This window comes from Polypterus senegalus, chromosome 10, assembly GCF_016835505.1.
Source record: "Polypterus senegalus isolate Bchr_013 chromosome 10, ASM1683550v1, whole genome shotgun sequence".
NCBI classification, from domain to species: Eukaryota; Metazoa; Chordata; class Cladistia; order Polypteriformes; family Polypteridae; genus Polypterus; species Polypterus senegalus.
The window spans coordinates 136,088,988-136,102,777 of NC_053163.1; the positions used below are offsets into that span (position 1 = coordinate 136,088,988).

A 13,790-nucleotide genomic window follows, 5' to 3' on the forward strand; every position below is an offset into this window, starting at 1 on the left:
GCAAGAAGAGGATGAAAGGCACTTCATTTGGTTTCCTTCTTGCCACTGGTGATAGAGCTCTCTTTTATAGACAGATCTTGCATGTCTTGCATGTTCTCCACTCTTCATGTTTTGCATAGAAGTAATTGACATCATCACCAGATTGTTTCTAAAAGTGGAGAAGAGTCTGAGACATTTGCTTCATCTAAATTTTGATCACTGCTGGCTATGAGGTTGATACAACTATGAAAATCACCTAAAGAGTTACAACACCCTACCAGTAATTGTAGAGGAAGACATCAGTTTAGTCATCTGACTGCAGTAACTGTGCTGTGGCTTGTGGTCCATTTGAAAGCTTCACACTCCACCGTGACCATTTCGATATATAATAATGAGAACAGAGAGGCTAAGAGTCATGAAGACACTCAGGTGTGAAGCCATGAGGAGTTTGTGTTGGAGCTCCGCCGTTATCATCTGCTTTGCACTGGCAGGTAAACTGAAATGGGGGACTGGGGGGATTAATTTGAAGACCTTCATTATACAGTGACATCCATTTAAATTGTATCTGTCACTCATGCATAACATTGGTTTGGTCTTTTTCAAGAATAAATTAAAGATTTTATCAATATTAAATTAATGTTAATAATAAAATACTCTGCTCATCAATTGGCATGAAACCTGATTGACACAAAATTACACATTGTACATGTAAGTCTAGACTTGAATTAACCAAAATACTCAAATTGTGAATACTGTCATCAGGCACCTGCCTTTTTTGACTCACATATTCTGGGGAATGTCCCACACTCAGACCTGCTGGGATACATTCTTTTATTTATCATTCAGACAGTTTGAGATGCACCTCACCCTCTACAATATGGGATTTTTCAATGTTGAATGCTCAATCAGCTGAGGCAATTTACATTGCTTTATTCTGCTCATAAAGAAGAATCCTAATCTGTGCACATTAACACATTAAGAAAAGGACGTCTCGCTTTACATAAAGTTAACAAACATAAAATTTACTTCATAAGAATGTGTGAAAACATTTAAAAGAATGTGTTAGATGTTTCATTAATGTTGATAATTAACTATGCTGGACTTCAGCTAAACTTTAGACTGCTTCAATATCTATTGATTTGTTACTTGGTACCCAATTCATCTTTTGGTTTTTGGACTGGTGTTGCATCTAACTCAACTTCATAGTATGTTCAGATGGTTTGTAGCTAACATGATGCAATGCATAAATCCAAAAAATATATGAGAAAAAAATGATTCACTACATCTGCATGAATATTATTCACCTATTGTGATTTGAGATTTTTGAAGTATGGAAGACAGATGTTTCAAGGTAGGCCCTATTATGCTCAATAATAATTCTGCTGGAGAGTGGTGACATGTTGCATGTTGATTAGCATATGCAAGTAACGATTTCACTCCACTCTTCAAACAAGACATCAATGACTCTATAAACCTATTATTAACTACACTATTAATGAGTCTAAACATCATGAAGGTTTGAATTATGTTACTCTGACTTATTACGGGGTGATTCCTGGAAGTACTGACACCAGGAATATATTAATAATGTAAGAACAGTGGGCAACACTGGCTGGTCTTTCCATCAGGTCATTAGGTGGGAGCAACTGAGTGTAGCAGGTTATGTTGTTCAGGCACCTGCAGAATTTCTTGGCCCTTTAAAGAAGGAAGGCCCAATGAAGTTTCAGGGATGCCTGGGGTCACCAGGAGATACCCTGGGATATATAGTCCAGGTGGTGTTAGAGGTCTAAGCTTGGCCCAGGAAGTATTTCATGGATGCTTTTGTAAAATGACATCCTTGCCTTTGGCCAGATGAGCTTGGAGTTGGACACAGTGGAGAAACAAAGACTCTCCAGGCAGAAAGGAAGAGAGGCCAGGGTGGTACAGAATAAAAGTGTGGGAGGTGTGGGTATCTGCAGTATAGAAAGTCTCTATCTTGTAATAGAGGGGTCCAGAGAGGAGTAGGCCTTCTTTATTTAATCAGTATTGTGTGTGTTAACTCCACTTACCCATATGACAATTTACATTATGGTCATTAGTCACCCATTCTTTATTTCATAGGAGGAGGTGATAGCATCCTGCTGCACCCACCACACAACAAAAATAATGGATTGGGACCAAAGTTGTCACTTGTAGGGGTCAGCTATGTTTTCGTAGTTTCAGGAAGTGCTCATAAGAGCACCCCATTACTGTGTTGCCAGACACAGTCCACACTCCATTGTTAAGTTTGGTGATGACACCACCATCAGTTTCCCCTCATAGATTAATAAAGTGCAGTATATCGAAAGACGCCACCATCACAGGCCTGATCACCAACAAAGATAAGACATCTTACAGAAAAGAGATGTACTTGCTGGCTCAGTGGTGCCAGGACAACAATCTCATTTTTAATGTCAGCAAAATCAAGCAAGTGGCCATAAGTGGCTGTGGAGAATGTCAGTAGCTTTGAATTTCTTGGAGTTAAAATCTCTGAGGAACTGATGGGGGCACAACACATCTTGACTATCAGCAAGAGGGTTCGCTAACTGTTTCACTTACTTAGGCGTCTGTGAAAAGCCAAAATGTCTCCATGTATGCTAACCAGTTTCTTCAGGTACACAACAGAGTACATCCTGTGTGGCTGCATAACATCCTGTTAAGGCACCTCAGGACCACAAAGCACTACAGGGGGTGGTGAAGGCGGCACAGAAAATTACTGGCACCCAGCTGCTTTCTATGCAGGATATAAATAGCATATGCTGACTTAGAATAGCTAATAATATTATTAAAGGCTTCTACTGTCCTGCACAGACACTTTTCTCCTAGCTCCATCCAGGTCCATTACCATGGGATTCAGCAATGGTTTTTATCCTGCTTGACAGCTACACATACAGACAACTGATTGAGTGTACATGAGGTGTTTTCACTTATCTATCACCTGATGTTGTATGTTGTATTGATTGTCTGCTGTCATCATTTCTAGAGATATAGAAGTCAGACTCTCATTGTACTTGAACTTGAAATTAAAACCTAAAGCATGATAGCAAATGTGACAATTGCCAATTTGTTTGAGTTACAGCCCCATTTCACATGTTCAACTTCTCTCCTGTCAGGTGTCTCTGGAGACACAATCATTAATGGGAAGGAAACCAAAGCCCACAGACGACCCTACATGGCCTCTCTGAGAAATGCAAAAGGCGAGCACATCTGTGGAGGGTTTCTAATTCTCCCCAACTACGTCCTGACAGCCGCTCATTGCTATAAAGAGTAAGTGTTCGGATTTTGCCCAGTGTGTCTTCAGTTCAAAAGATCCTTGTCGTCTCTCTCACTGTTCATGAGAGGATGTTCTGGGAGTAGTTTATTTAACAATATTTTAACCACAATACACATAATTGTGCGGTAGTGAACAGAGGACTGGATATCAGACATCTGGATTAGGTGACAGGAGTAAATTGGGATATTCATTGTGGATGTTTTGAGATTGTTTGCGTTTTGTTCAGTGTTGGCTCACATAGAAGCCTACTTTGTCAGGATCTCTGTTCTCCATAAAAACATGAAATTAAATGGTTTTTCTCTGCCATTACTATTAACAATACAGGGCAAGTAATGATTATTTTTGGGTAATGCTTTAAGCCGCATCAGTGTAGATTTACATTGGATACTCGTGTGCATTAGGTTTACATTTACATTTACATTTAATAGCGACGTAATTGAATAACGTCATTCTTGTGCTGACTTGTGTTGAAACAAGTGTTACAGGTCACGGTTACAAAAATGACAATCACAAGTGAGGAGCTCAGAACCAAGTAGAGCAACATAAAGACTAACTACTCTAATCTTAAGTACTAGGTTAAGATCTAGGTGATGTCTAATCTTAACTGCAGGTTAACAGGTGACCGTAATTGACTCAGCATTTAGCAAGCAAGTATATCCGGTGTAATGAAAAGTAAAAACAAGCATAAAGAGTTGGGGCACCCACAGGCAAACCCCACATAACTGAAAGAAAACTCAAAGTATAAACGGGTTAGTAACGGCAAAATGTCTCTGCCGATGCGAGTCTCAATATTGACTGCTTCAAGTAGGTGACACCTCTAGTTAAGTATAGGTCAGGCAGAAAGAGGCGGGTCCGGAGGGATAGACATTGGAAGTGATGTCAGAGGTGGTAGGGCTGTTGATCTTCCAGTCTGCAGAGAGAGGAAGAGTAGAGACGATAGTAAATAGTGCTACCTTGTGGATCGTCGAGTAAGTGTTTAACACCAGTTATTATGGACCACCAAGTATGCTACCCTGAAAACTTCTCCTCGGAGAAGCAGATTCAGAATGGAAATGATGGCACAGACTAGACAGACACTCTCAAGATGCCTATAGTTGCCCTTAGAGGTTGACTAAACTTTTTGTACTCCTGGTTTTAAGAGTGTGATTTTTATTATTTATTTTATATTAACTGTCCTCCACAGCTGCGCCCACATAGTAGTGAAACAGGATAAACTTTAAAAAGCAATAGACATTGGCACTGTATCTGATTATTTTCAGGTCTAACAGGAGAGCAGCGTGTGTGTTCGTGATATGTCTGCCAATCAGCAGCTACCCACTAAAACACATTGTCACAAGAACGAGACATAAACAGATAAAGGTTTGGGGCAGCCACCCGTATAATATGGTATCCTGGCTGCAAAGTCGTTTTTTATCAAATATACAGCACTGATGTGCATACAACTGAGTCAAGAACGAGACTGAGGGAAAAGGGAAAAGGGTAGACTTTTAAAGGGGAAGACAGGAAATGAGGTCATAAGGATCGGGCACGTGTTCTTCAGTCATTGGATCAAGCCCGGACGTGACATCCGAGGGGCCGGAGCTGGTAAGGTCTACTTCCATTGGCTCGGTCCCGGAAGTGACGTCAAGAGAGCCAGGTGGAATCTCCCGGGAATGGTCTACAGGAAAGGGAGAAAAAGAGTCAGTGCACTCTGCCACATTCCGGCATGCCTGAGAACTGCCTTCACTGAAGCCCTTTAGCTGCCTCCCATGCGCACGTGTGTGACAACATGTAGCTCTGATCTCTCTCTCAAAAATGTCAAACGTTACTCCTTAACAAATCTGTAGATGATAATGTCTGCTGAACCAACAGGTATCGCTAGCTAAGCTGAGGCAAGGTACACTCCAGCACGTGGTGAGATGTAGACCAACTGAACAGAAGCTGGCGTGTGAATGAGGAGGGCCCCATCTGGCTCCCCTCGGCTTGCAGCTCCTCTCTTGGATTTGCGAAAATAAATCGGTACAGCAAGCAAACTATGATACTTAGCGCAATGAGAGAAGTCGCAAAATCAACCGGAATGTTGAAGCAAATTATAGAAAAAAAAACCCAATCTAAATCCATCAAGTAACTCTCTCGTGAAAAGCAGATAGACAGATGTTGGATTTTATATAGATAGACATTCTTAAACTGGGTCAAAGCTGCTAGTTACTGTACTTCACAAGCTGGTGGACATCTCATATCCATTTAAAAAAACAAAATGCAAAGAACTTCCTTTAAAAACATAAAAGATTTCAGCCTAGACTTCCTTCTTTTGGTTCCTCTATTTTTCTCATCTTTATTTAGTATGGTTACGTTCACAGCATTTCTAGCCTTATGGCTTTACCCTTTCCTGTCTTTCCACAAGTTTTTCCTTCTTTATTTCAGTCTTTGCCTCTCTTTTATGTCACATTCATGTAGCGATTGTCTCATGAGAAATCGCGTACAACAATCACTTAGCAACCCTCCCTATATACTCCACCCTGATTCGCCACCTGTTTTCTCGTCAACAGGCTCATCAAAGTTCTTCTGGGAGCTCATAATGTCATTAAAAAGGAGAAGTCCTGGCAGGAGATACCAGTGAAGAATTTCTTCCGTCACAAAAAATATAATAATAAGACCCATGAAAATGACATCATGCTTTTAAAGGTGAGTGCCATGATGTGGGCATAATGTCTGGGAAACGACGCCTCCTCCATGTTTTTTAAGATTCAGCCTGATCATGAAGTGGAATCAGGTAATTGAGGTATGGTGGCCACCTTAACTGCTTATGCAGCTCTTTCATTGCTCTGAGTGATTATGCTTATGGTTATTCTTCTGAAAGGCACTATAGTACTAGGGTGTTGTACCGTGTTAGCCATTATGAATGTAGAGAAGAGCCAAGCAAAATGATCCCTTTTATTGGCTAACAAAAAAGATCACAATATGCAAGCTTTCAAGGCAACTCAGGCCCCTTCTTCAGGCAAGATGTAATACAGAAACTGAAGTTTCCTGTGTTTATATCCACACACTAGGACAAGAAAGGCACTATACAAATTTGTTTTTCACACTGTTGTATTTGCCTTTCAATGCCTCTCTGGAATCAACTCAGCATGAAGGCACCTTGTTGCTAAAAGCTGGGAGAGCCATTTTGTCAGAATGGAAACTTTGTTTTGTGCTTGAGATCATTTTTCAGGGGAGTTTTATATTTTGGAAGCTTCATTTTTTAACTTTGTTTTTTATAAATATGTTTGAATTTTATTTCTTTGTTTGAGAAAGATGATTTTTTTTTCATTTAAATATTAAGTCTGTCACATTGCCATGTTAGAAGCCCCTGCAGGTGGATAATGGGTTGCTGTGGACCTCCTCCTTAACTTGCGTCACATAGTGCTGTGCAGGAGCTCCTTCGTACGAGATGCAGATTTGATCAGTGAGTACGTGTGGTTAGATATTCCAGACTTCAGTACTCTAGTTGAATTGCAGTTCTTTCGTCTTGACATAATTTGCATTTTAGTGTTTTTGCTCTGGAAAAATAATAGAAGTTTGGTGAGCCAGTCTTTGCAATGATTATTTGTAACCCTCTGGCTTGAAAAACAACTCTCAATCCTTATCCAATGCTGTTTCAGCTTTATTTTCAGTCTGTGAGAAAAAAATATTTTTTGTTTAGGATTTTATTCTCAAAACCTGCATCTCCTGTGTAGCTACTCAAAGCATCATAGCAGTTGCTCTTAAACACTCATTGTCAGAAGATTACTCAAGGCGGTCAGTTTGGGAATAAAGCAGGAGGTGGGTGTCTGAGCTGTGGAGCTGCTGGGTCATTTTGTGTTTTCATTACTGGCATAACAGTTTCCATTTCATTGTACACGAGCAAGAGGTGGCTGGAATCGATTCCCACACTTCCCACAATGCAGCTGGCACTCCGTGAGCAAATGGTACATGAGGAAGACATACTATTTATTGGGTGTTAAAGGGAATAAAGTGGATATGATGAAACCTCCGTCACAGAGGGCATGCCTTCTGCCCTTCGTACATTTATTATTATTTATAATTATATATTTGACTGACACCTTTATATACAGCAACTTACAACATGAGGCCATAAGTGCAAATCTCTGCATAGGATTTTTACAGTTGCAGATAGTTAACTGATTACTCAGAGTTCCTCAGTCAGCCATGTAAGTTAAACAATGCCATGGACACCACAGCACACTGTCCTCCTTGCTAAGAGAAACATCTCATTCTGCACACTTTTGTATGTAAGATTAAAGTATGCAGTGCCAATGAAAGTATTCAGCCCCTAGGAAGTTCTCCCATTTTATTGTTATACAACATTGAAACACAATTTGTTTAATTCAGCATTTTTTAACACTTGTCAACTGAAAAAGACTCTTTAATGTCAAGGTGGAAACAGATCTCTGCAAAGTAATCTGAATAAATCTCAATTTCTGCAAGTTCTGCTGCACATTCAGTTTCACCCAAACCATTTTGCTCAACATTACTCTGCTCGCCTATTACTTTACAATTGCTGCCCAGGTTTCTTCTTTGTGACTGCTGATGTGCTTTGTGAGAGCAAAAAACCAATTTATAGGTAATTTATAAAGGAAATAATGGGAAACATTGAAAATAATACTCAAAAGGAGTTCATTGAAACAGATAGATAGATAGATAGATAGATAGATAGATAGATAGATAGATAGATAGATAGATAGATAGATAGATAGATAGATAGATAGATAGATAGATAGATAGACATGAAATGCATTATAAAATAGATAGATAGATAGATAGATAGATAGACAGATAGATAGATAGATAGATAGATAGATAGATAGATAGATAGATAGATAGATAGATAGATAGATAGAAAGATAGATAGATAGATAGATAGATAGATAGATAGACAGATAGATAGATAGATAGATAGATAGATAGATAGATAGATAGATAGATAGATAGATAGATAGATAGATAGATAGACATGAAATGCATTATAAAATAGATAGATAGATAGATTCGGCTTTTTTTACAGAAGCTTTTTAAACAAATAAATCCATAAATATTTAGATAACTAATTAACTAAATAAATATGCACACAATGGTCTGAACAACCAATAGGTCAGGTCAGGTTGGGGAGCGTGCACTGATACAGCACATTGCCTCACCCAGCACACAACAAACTTTTGGATAGACAGATAGATACTTTTAGGGAAAATACAATCTGAAATGATTTTGGATTATTTAGTTTGCATGCATACTTCTTAGCTTAGCATGTGTGCAACACATTTTTATGTGTGTACTTTGCCAATTTTGCAAGCGTAACATGCTGGTTTTTATGTTTACCATATCTGTTTCACATTTGAAACATACCGGTTATACGTATACAGTCTTTTGTAGCTTTGTGTGGGAAATCTATCAGTTCTGACTAATAAATATACGGACATGAAGCAATATAGATCATGTGAATGAAACCAGTATTGTATTCACACAAGCCAGTAGTAAATACTCAAAAATTAAGTGCTCACATGTAAACCTATAGATTATGCACAAAAACACCTGGTTTATGGCCTGGTTAGACCATCATTGAGAGGCAGATAGAAATAAAAAGGAAGGACTGGAAATAGGTGTTGAGACGTTTGGATGGAAATAAAGAAAACCACAATAAACCAGAATAACGTCTATTGAATCCTATGTTTGTGTTTTTGACCACCAGCTCACAAACCCAGCACTTACACATTATTAAAAATAAAAACCAGGTGGCTGTAGCTGGTCCCATTGTTACATCCCTCCTCTTGGAGTCTCGATACACATACTGTAAGGAATTTTTATGAATATTGTGGGAAAGTAACCTGGGAGCCTGTTGTATGTGGAACATGTGCTGCTGCTGTCTTCGTAAGTATTCATTTTTTTTATTGCATTGCATTGTGGTCTGTATATATTTGAGAAAAAAAATCACCCTGCAATGTCCGAAGGAGTGTGGGAATTTTTAATAAACAATGGAATTAATTTACTTCATGTAGGGATACTTAATTAAGTTATACATTTCCACCAGTCTGTCCATGTGGTAACTATGTGTCCAAAAGAGAGTTAAACAGGTTGTGATATGCAGGCTTATTATTTCCACTGTTGCAGGACAAGGTCATGGGGAGGCTGGAGCCTATCCTAGCAAGCATCGGGAGCAAGGCAGAGACTGGATAAGGCGCCAGTCCATTGTAGCACACACACACACACACACACACAGTGAATTGGGCCAATTTAACAAAGGCAGTTCTTCAAATCTGCATGTCTCGGACTGTGGAAGGAAATCGGAGGACTTGAGGAAATTCTGCTGGTGAGAAGATCCTCACAGGTCTCCTTGTATCATCTCACCCTCTGTTTATCTCCTCACCTTAGTAAACCACGATACTCTGGTGTTATCCTAAAGAAGGATTTATTTTCTTTATTTATTTATTTTTAGATAAGTGACTTGTTATGTGTGTTTCTCATTTTTATGTTATTTTTTTCAGTAACAATATGTTTCAGGAGCAATACGTGTTTAATTTTGTGCTATTTTATATGATTTGTAATTATGAAGAACATGTTTCACAACTATTTTCCATTCCACAGGAAGATTATAATGAAAGCATTGCCAATCAAATGTTTTTCAATCAACTTGTGATATTGTTTTTAAGGCAACTTCAGAAGCAATGTTAACAAAGTAGTATTTCATGCTCGCTCGTAAAGTGGCTGCTTAAGAAGGGTTTTGGGAAATGCACAAAAAAGTAACTCACACTTTACGTATGCACATTGTAAAGTCACTTGTTAATCACTAAGAATCGTCGTTTTCAGTAAATGCACCCCTGAGGTCTTAAAAATCAGGCTCAAGTTAATTGGAACTACCACATTTTATAGAGTTAACATGGCGACATTGTAGAAAAGTGACATGTTGGAAATACAAAATGGCAGAAAAAGAACAAAATAATGGCAAATATTAATAGAAAGTAAACACAATAATAATATCATGACAACTTCTCCAACTATGTGACATGTGCCCATTGTTGTGCAGAAATACATTTTTGGAGTGACGTATAAATCAGTCTTGACGTGTACCTCAACCCCTCTTAAAGTTCATAAAACCTAACATATATAATACTAAAGGCCAAACTTTCCCATAGGACCAATTAAGGATAAAAATGAATTGATGATACCTACCACTGAAACTCCTATAGAATATAATCAGCACTCCCAACTGAGTCTGACCTCTTCGTGTAAGATGGCACAGTGGGCTCTTTTCTATACATATGCCAGGGTAGGTTTAGTAGGCTTTAGTAGTTAATAATAAGACTAATGTTGTCTCTATTTTTCCTAAACAGTTGAAGCATGATGCCAAAATGAAAGATGAAGTGAAAAGCATCAGCATCCCAGAGAGAGATGAGCGTATCAAGCCTGGCACTCGCTGCCTTGTGGCAGGATGGGGTAGCACAAAGACTAATGGATCATCAAGCAAGGTGCTTAGAGAAGTGGAGGTGGTCGTCCAGGAAAAATGCAAATTTGCATCGGACATCTGCACAAGAGGCACTGGTGCCAAGGGGACCTGCGATGTAAGGATAAATGACTCTCATCTCCATAGTCCCCTGAAGCCAAAGTTTGTTTTGTTAAATCCAAAAAATATTACATTTTGAAAGAAGCCTACTGAAATGATGTGCTTGATGTTTTTATACATTCTTACCAATCATGTTTCTTTCAGGGAGATTCAGGAGGCCCACTTGTTTGTCTGGATCGAATGAAAATATCTAAAGCATTTGGGATTGATTCACATCGAGATGACAAAAAATGTGAAGGTCCTAACCATACAACTGTCTTCAAAAATCTGGCACTGTACCGGGATTGGATAGAACTTCAAATTTTGAAAAGCTCTGCTGAATAATATCCAGTCGACAGCCAAGATTAGGCTCCTGATCCCACATGAAGTGGATGTTTCCCCTCATTTACTCTCCCACACATGCAGTGGGAACAGATGATTCATTTCATTCTATCTTCTTCAATAAAGTGCATAGCTGAGGGGATGAGTGTCTGCCTAAGTTTCTTTATCAAGGTAAAACTTGAATATGGTAAATGCCTTCATCTGAACAGTTCTCACTCACATGGCTGCTATTATAATGCATAACTCCTCTCATTTTAATTGCAATTCTAGTTGTACAGATGTTCATGTCCATCAGTGAGGATGGTTCAATATACCCTTTAAAGGAGGCTGCCATATAGGTTAAGGTTTTTGAAAATCACGTCTCCCCAGTGCCTGTCAGTTACAGTTAATGCCCTGGAGACTTTGGCCAACTGGCCATACACCCTCTTCTGAGCATTCTATAGTAGAGTCTGTGCTGGGCTGTCTAATATATTGTCAGAACCTTTCAATTCTTTGATTTCAGTGCTCCCTGTTTCTCAGATGTCTTTTCTGAGTGGCACTGATGACCACAGCAGGACACAAAAAGAGAAACAGCATAGAGGATGATTATTACAGGTTCAAAATTATTGTATTACTTGTATCTTTATACAAATGACTAAGATGCAGAGCTGCACTATGGCAGCTCTATACAGGGTAAGCTAGACTAAAGCCGTGAGCCTTCAGCCTGGATTTAAAAGCTGAGACCGAAAGGGTATCTCTTGTATTAGTAGGGAGATCATTTGACAGCTTCAGGGCTTTGTAACTAAAAGTTCGACCTACTACTGTTATTTTATTAATCCTTGGAATCTTAGGTAGGCCAGCATCTTCAGACGCTAATGCATGCTCTGGTTTGTAAGTAACAATAAGGTCAGAAAGGTAAGCAGTGCCCTGGACATTTAATGCTTTATATGTAAGAAAGAGAATTTTGAAATTCTAAACTGAAAGCCAGTGTAAGTGTAACAGGTGTCTGGTCACACTTTCAGGTAATCTAACTAGACACCATCCAAATATCCGACTACGCCACCCAGTTTTATTAAGAGACTGGGAACTCCTGAAATTTACCAATGATAGCACACAGGTTTCTTTAAATTGGGCGGTGAGTAAACACACAATGAAAGACACAACAGCAATTTCAGGAAGTAACAGTAACTTCTATTACACTAGACAATAATAAGTACATGAAAAAGATAAATGAACATAAACCAAATCTAACAGTATCATGAAGAAAATTTCTTATCTTAGAAAGGAAAGCCCACAGTCCACACTCTAAAAGTCCATTAAAAACATGAATTGGATGATACAACCTGTAGTGGTGCAAAGTCCTGTTTGTTCTCAGTGTTACCCCAACACTTAATTTTTCAACTGTCCACGGATGCACTCTGTTCACCGGACACTCGTTTCCAAGAGAATCGTGGAATTTGTGTCGGCGTCTCTTCGTTGTTCCTTTTTTTCCACTCTGGGCTTCATGTATTGCTGTGACCTAGGCATGCCTTATTTCTTGTCTGCCAGCTTGGCTCGGTCCTTCCATGCAGCTTCCCTCTCTCGCTGGGCCCACAACCGGCGTCTCCTTGTGGAGCTGTCTCTTCCTCCCTGGAAGTATTGCCGTCCTTGTGCCTCACGTTGTGCTAGCCACGTACACTTGTCAGCCTGCGAGCCCCTTTGCTCTGTCCGGGTGTCTTGGCAGCGTTCTCAGTGGACCGTCCCCTCCTCTTGCCTTCTCCTGGCCAGAGCTTAAATCTCCTTCAGCCCCTGCAATTATCAGTTCTGGACAACCAGATTAAACAAGTGGCACAGCTAAATTTCCTGGGTTTAACAAATAATGAAAACACGAGTTAACAAAATGTATTGTTACCAACCATTAATGAGTACAGATCTGCTGTTTAGAAACCAATATTGTCAAAAATGTTAATTGCCAAGTCAGGTAAATACAGAAATCCTCCAAGGCAAGACTTCAAAGCGGCGACTCCTTTGCAAGACAGCTAATACTTATACAAACAATCCTGACACAATCAGTAACTGGATTATCCAGGCCCCTCCAAGGAAGCAGCAGTTCTGTTATCACACGTGGTATTGTTTGTAAATCTCAACCAACCATAAACTTCAAAATGGCAACTCCTTTGCAAGACAGCAAATACTTACATCCTGTAGACAGCCATGGCATAATCAGTAACTGGATTATCCAGGAAATTGAAAAACAAGGTCCCCTTCTGACATCAGAACTTAAGGACTGGAGTTATGTGGTCGTACTTTCTAGTTTTTATAATGATTCTTGCAGCAACATTTTGAATAAGAGTGACAAGAAAACTACAGACCATCAAACAGGTTTGGTGTAGCTGGATTTCATCTTCTTCCTCCTTCTGTCACTGGAAGACAAGGACAAACAAGTATGCAAAAGTAACCACAGAGAGGAGCTTGTACTGTATAATAATGCAATGTAACTTCCCTATTCACTCTGGGTTTGACAAAAGGTAGGTTACTTTTAAAGGTTTTTATTTAAACACATTGCAGGGGACATTTGTTCTTTTAACCCCCCATTAATTGCCCTTGTGTCTTGCCATGTCTCCATCTTGCTTGCCACTTTCCTCAGGTGAGAAAAGAAAAGAAATT

At 39.3% G+C, this 13,790-nt stretch overlaps 1 protein-coding gene across 1 annotated transcript; it reads left to right on the top strand.

Annotated features, from left to right (window-relative positions):
* The first annotated feature begins 335 nt into the window (after positions 1-335).
* On the top strand, positions 336-11,297 carry LOC120537689 (granzyme B-like). The gene is made up of 5 exons (XM_039766799.1): positions 336-470; positions 3,111-3,264; positions 5,800-5,935; positions 10,615-10,842; positions 10,989-11,297. Exons 1-5 carry the CDS (start codon positions 371-373, stop codon positions 11,166-11,168), a joined length of 798 nt encoding a protein of 265 aa, XP_039622733.1. The 5' UTR covers positions 336-370; the 3' UTR covers positions 11,169-11,297.
* Positions 11,298-13,790: the final 2,493 nt, after the last annotated feature.

Bases quoted from the DNA above. Each gene is read 5' to 3' on its own strand.
- LOC120537689 (XM_039766799.1), top strand. From the start codon at position 371: ATGAGAACAGAGAGGCTAAGAGTCATGAAGACACTCAGGTGTGAAGCC. The intron at 3,265-5,799 runs GTAAGTGTTCGG...TCTCGTCAACAG, and splicing joins GCCGCTCATTGCTATAAAGA to GCTCATCAAAGTTCTTCTGG. The intron at 10,843-10,988 runs GTAAGGATAAAT...TGTTTCTTTCAG, and splicing joins GTGCCAAGGGGACCTGCGAT to GGAGATTCAGGAGGCCCACT.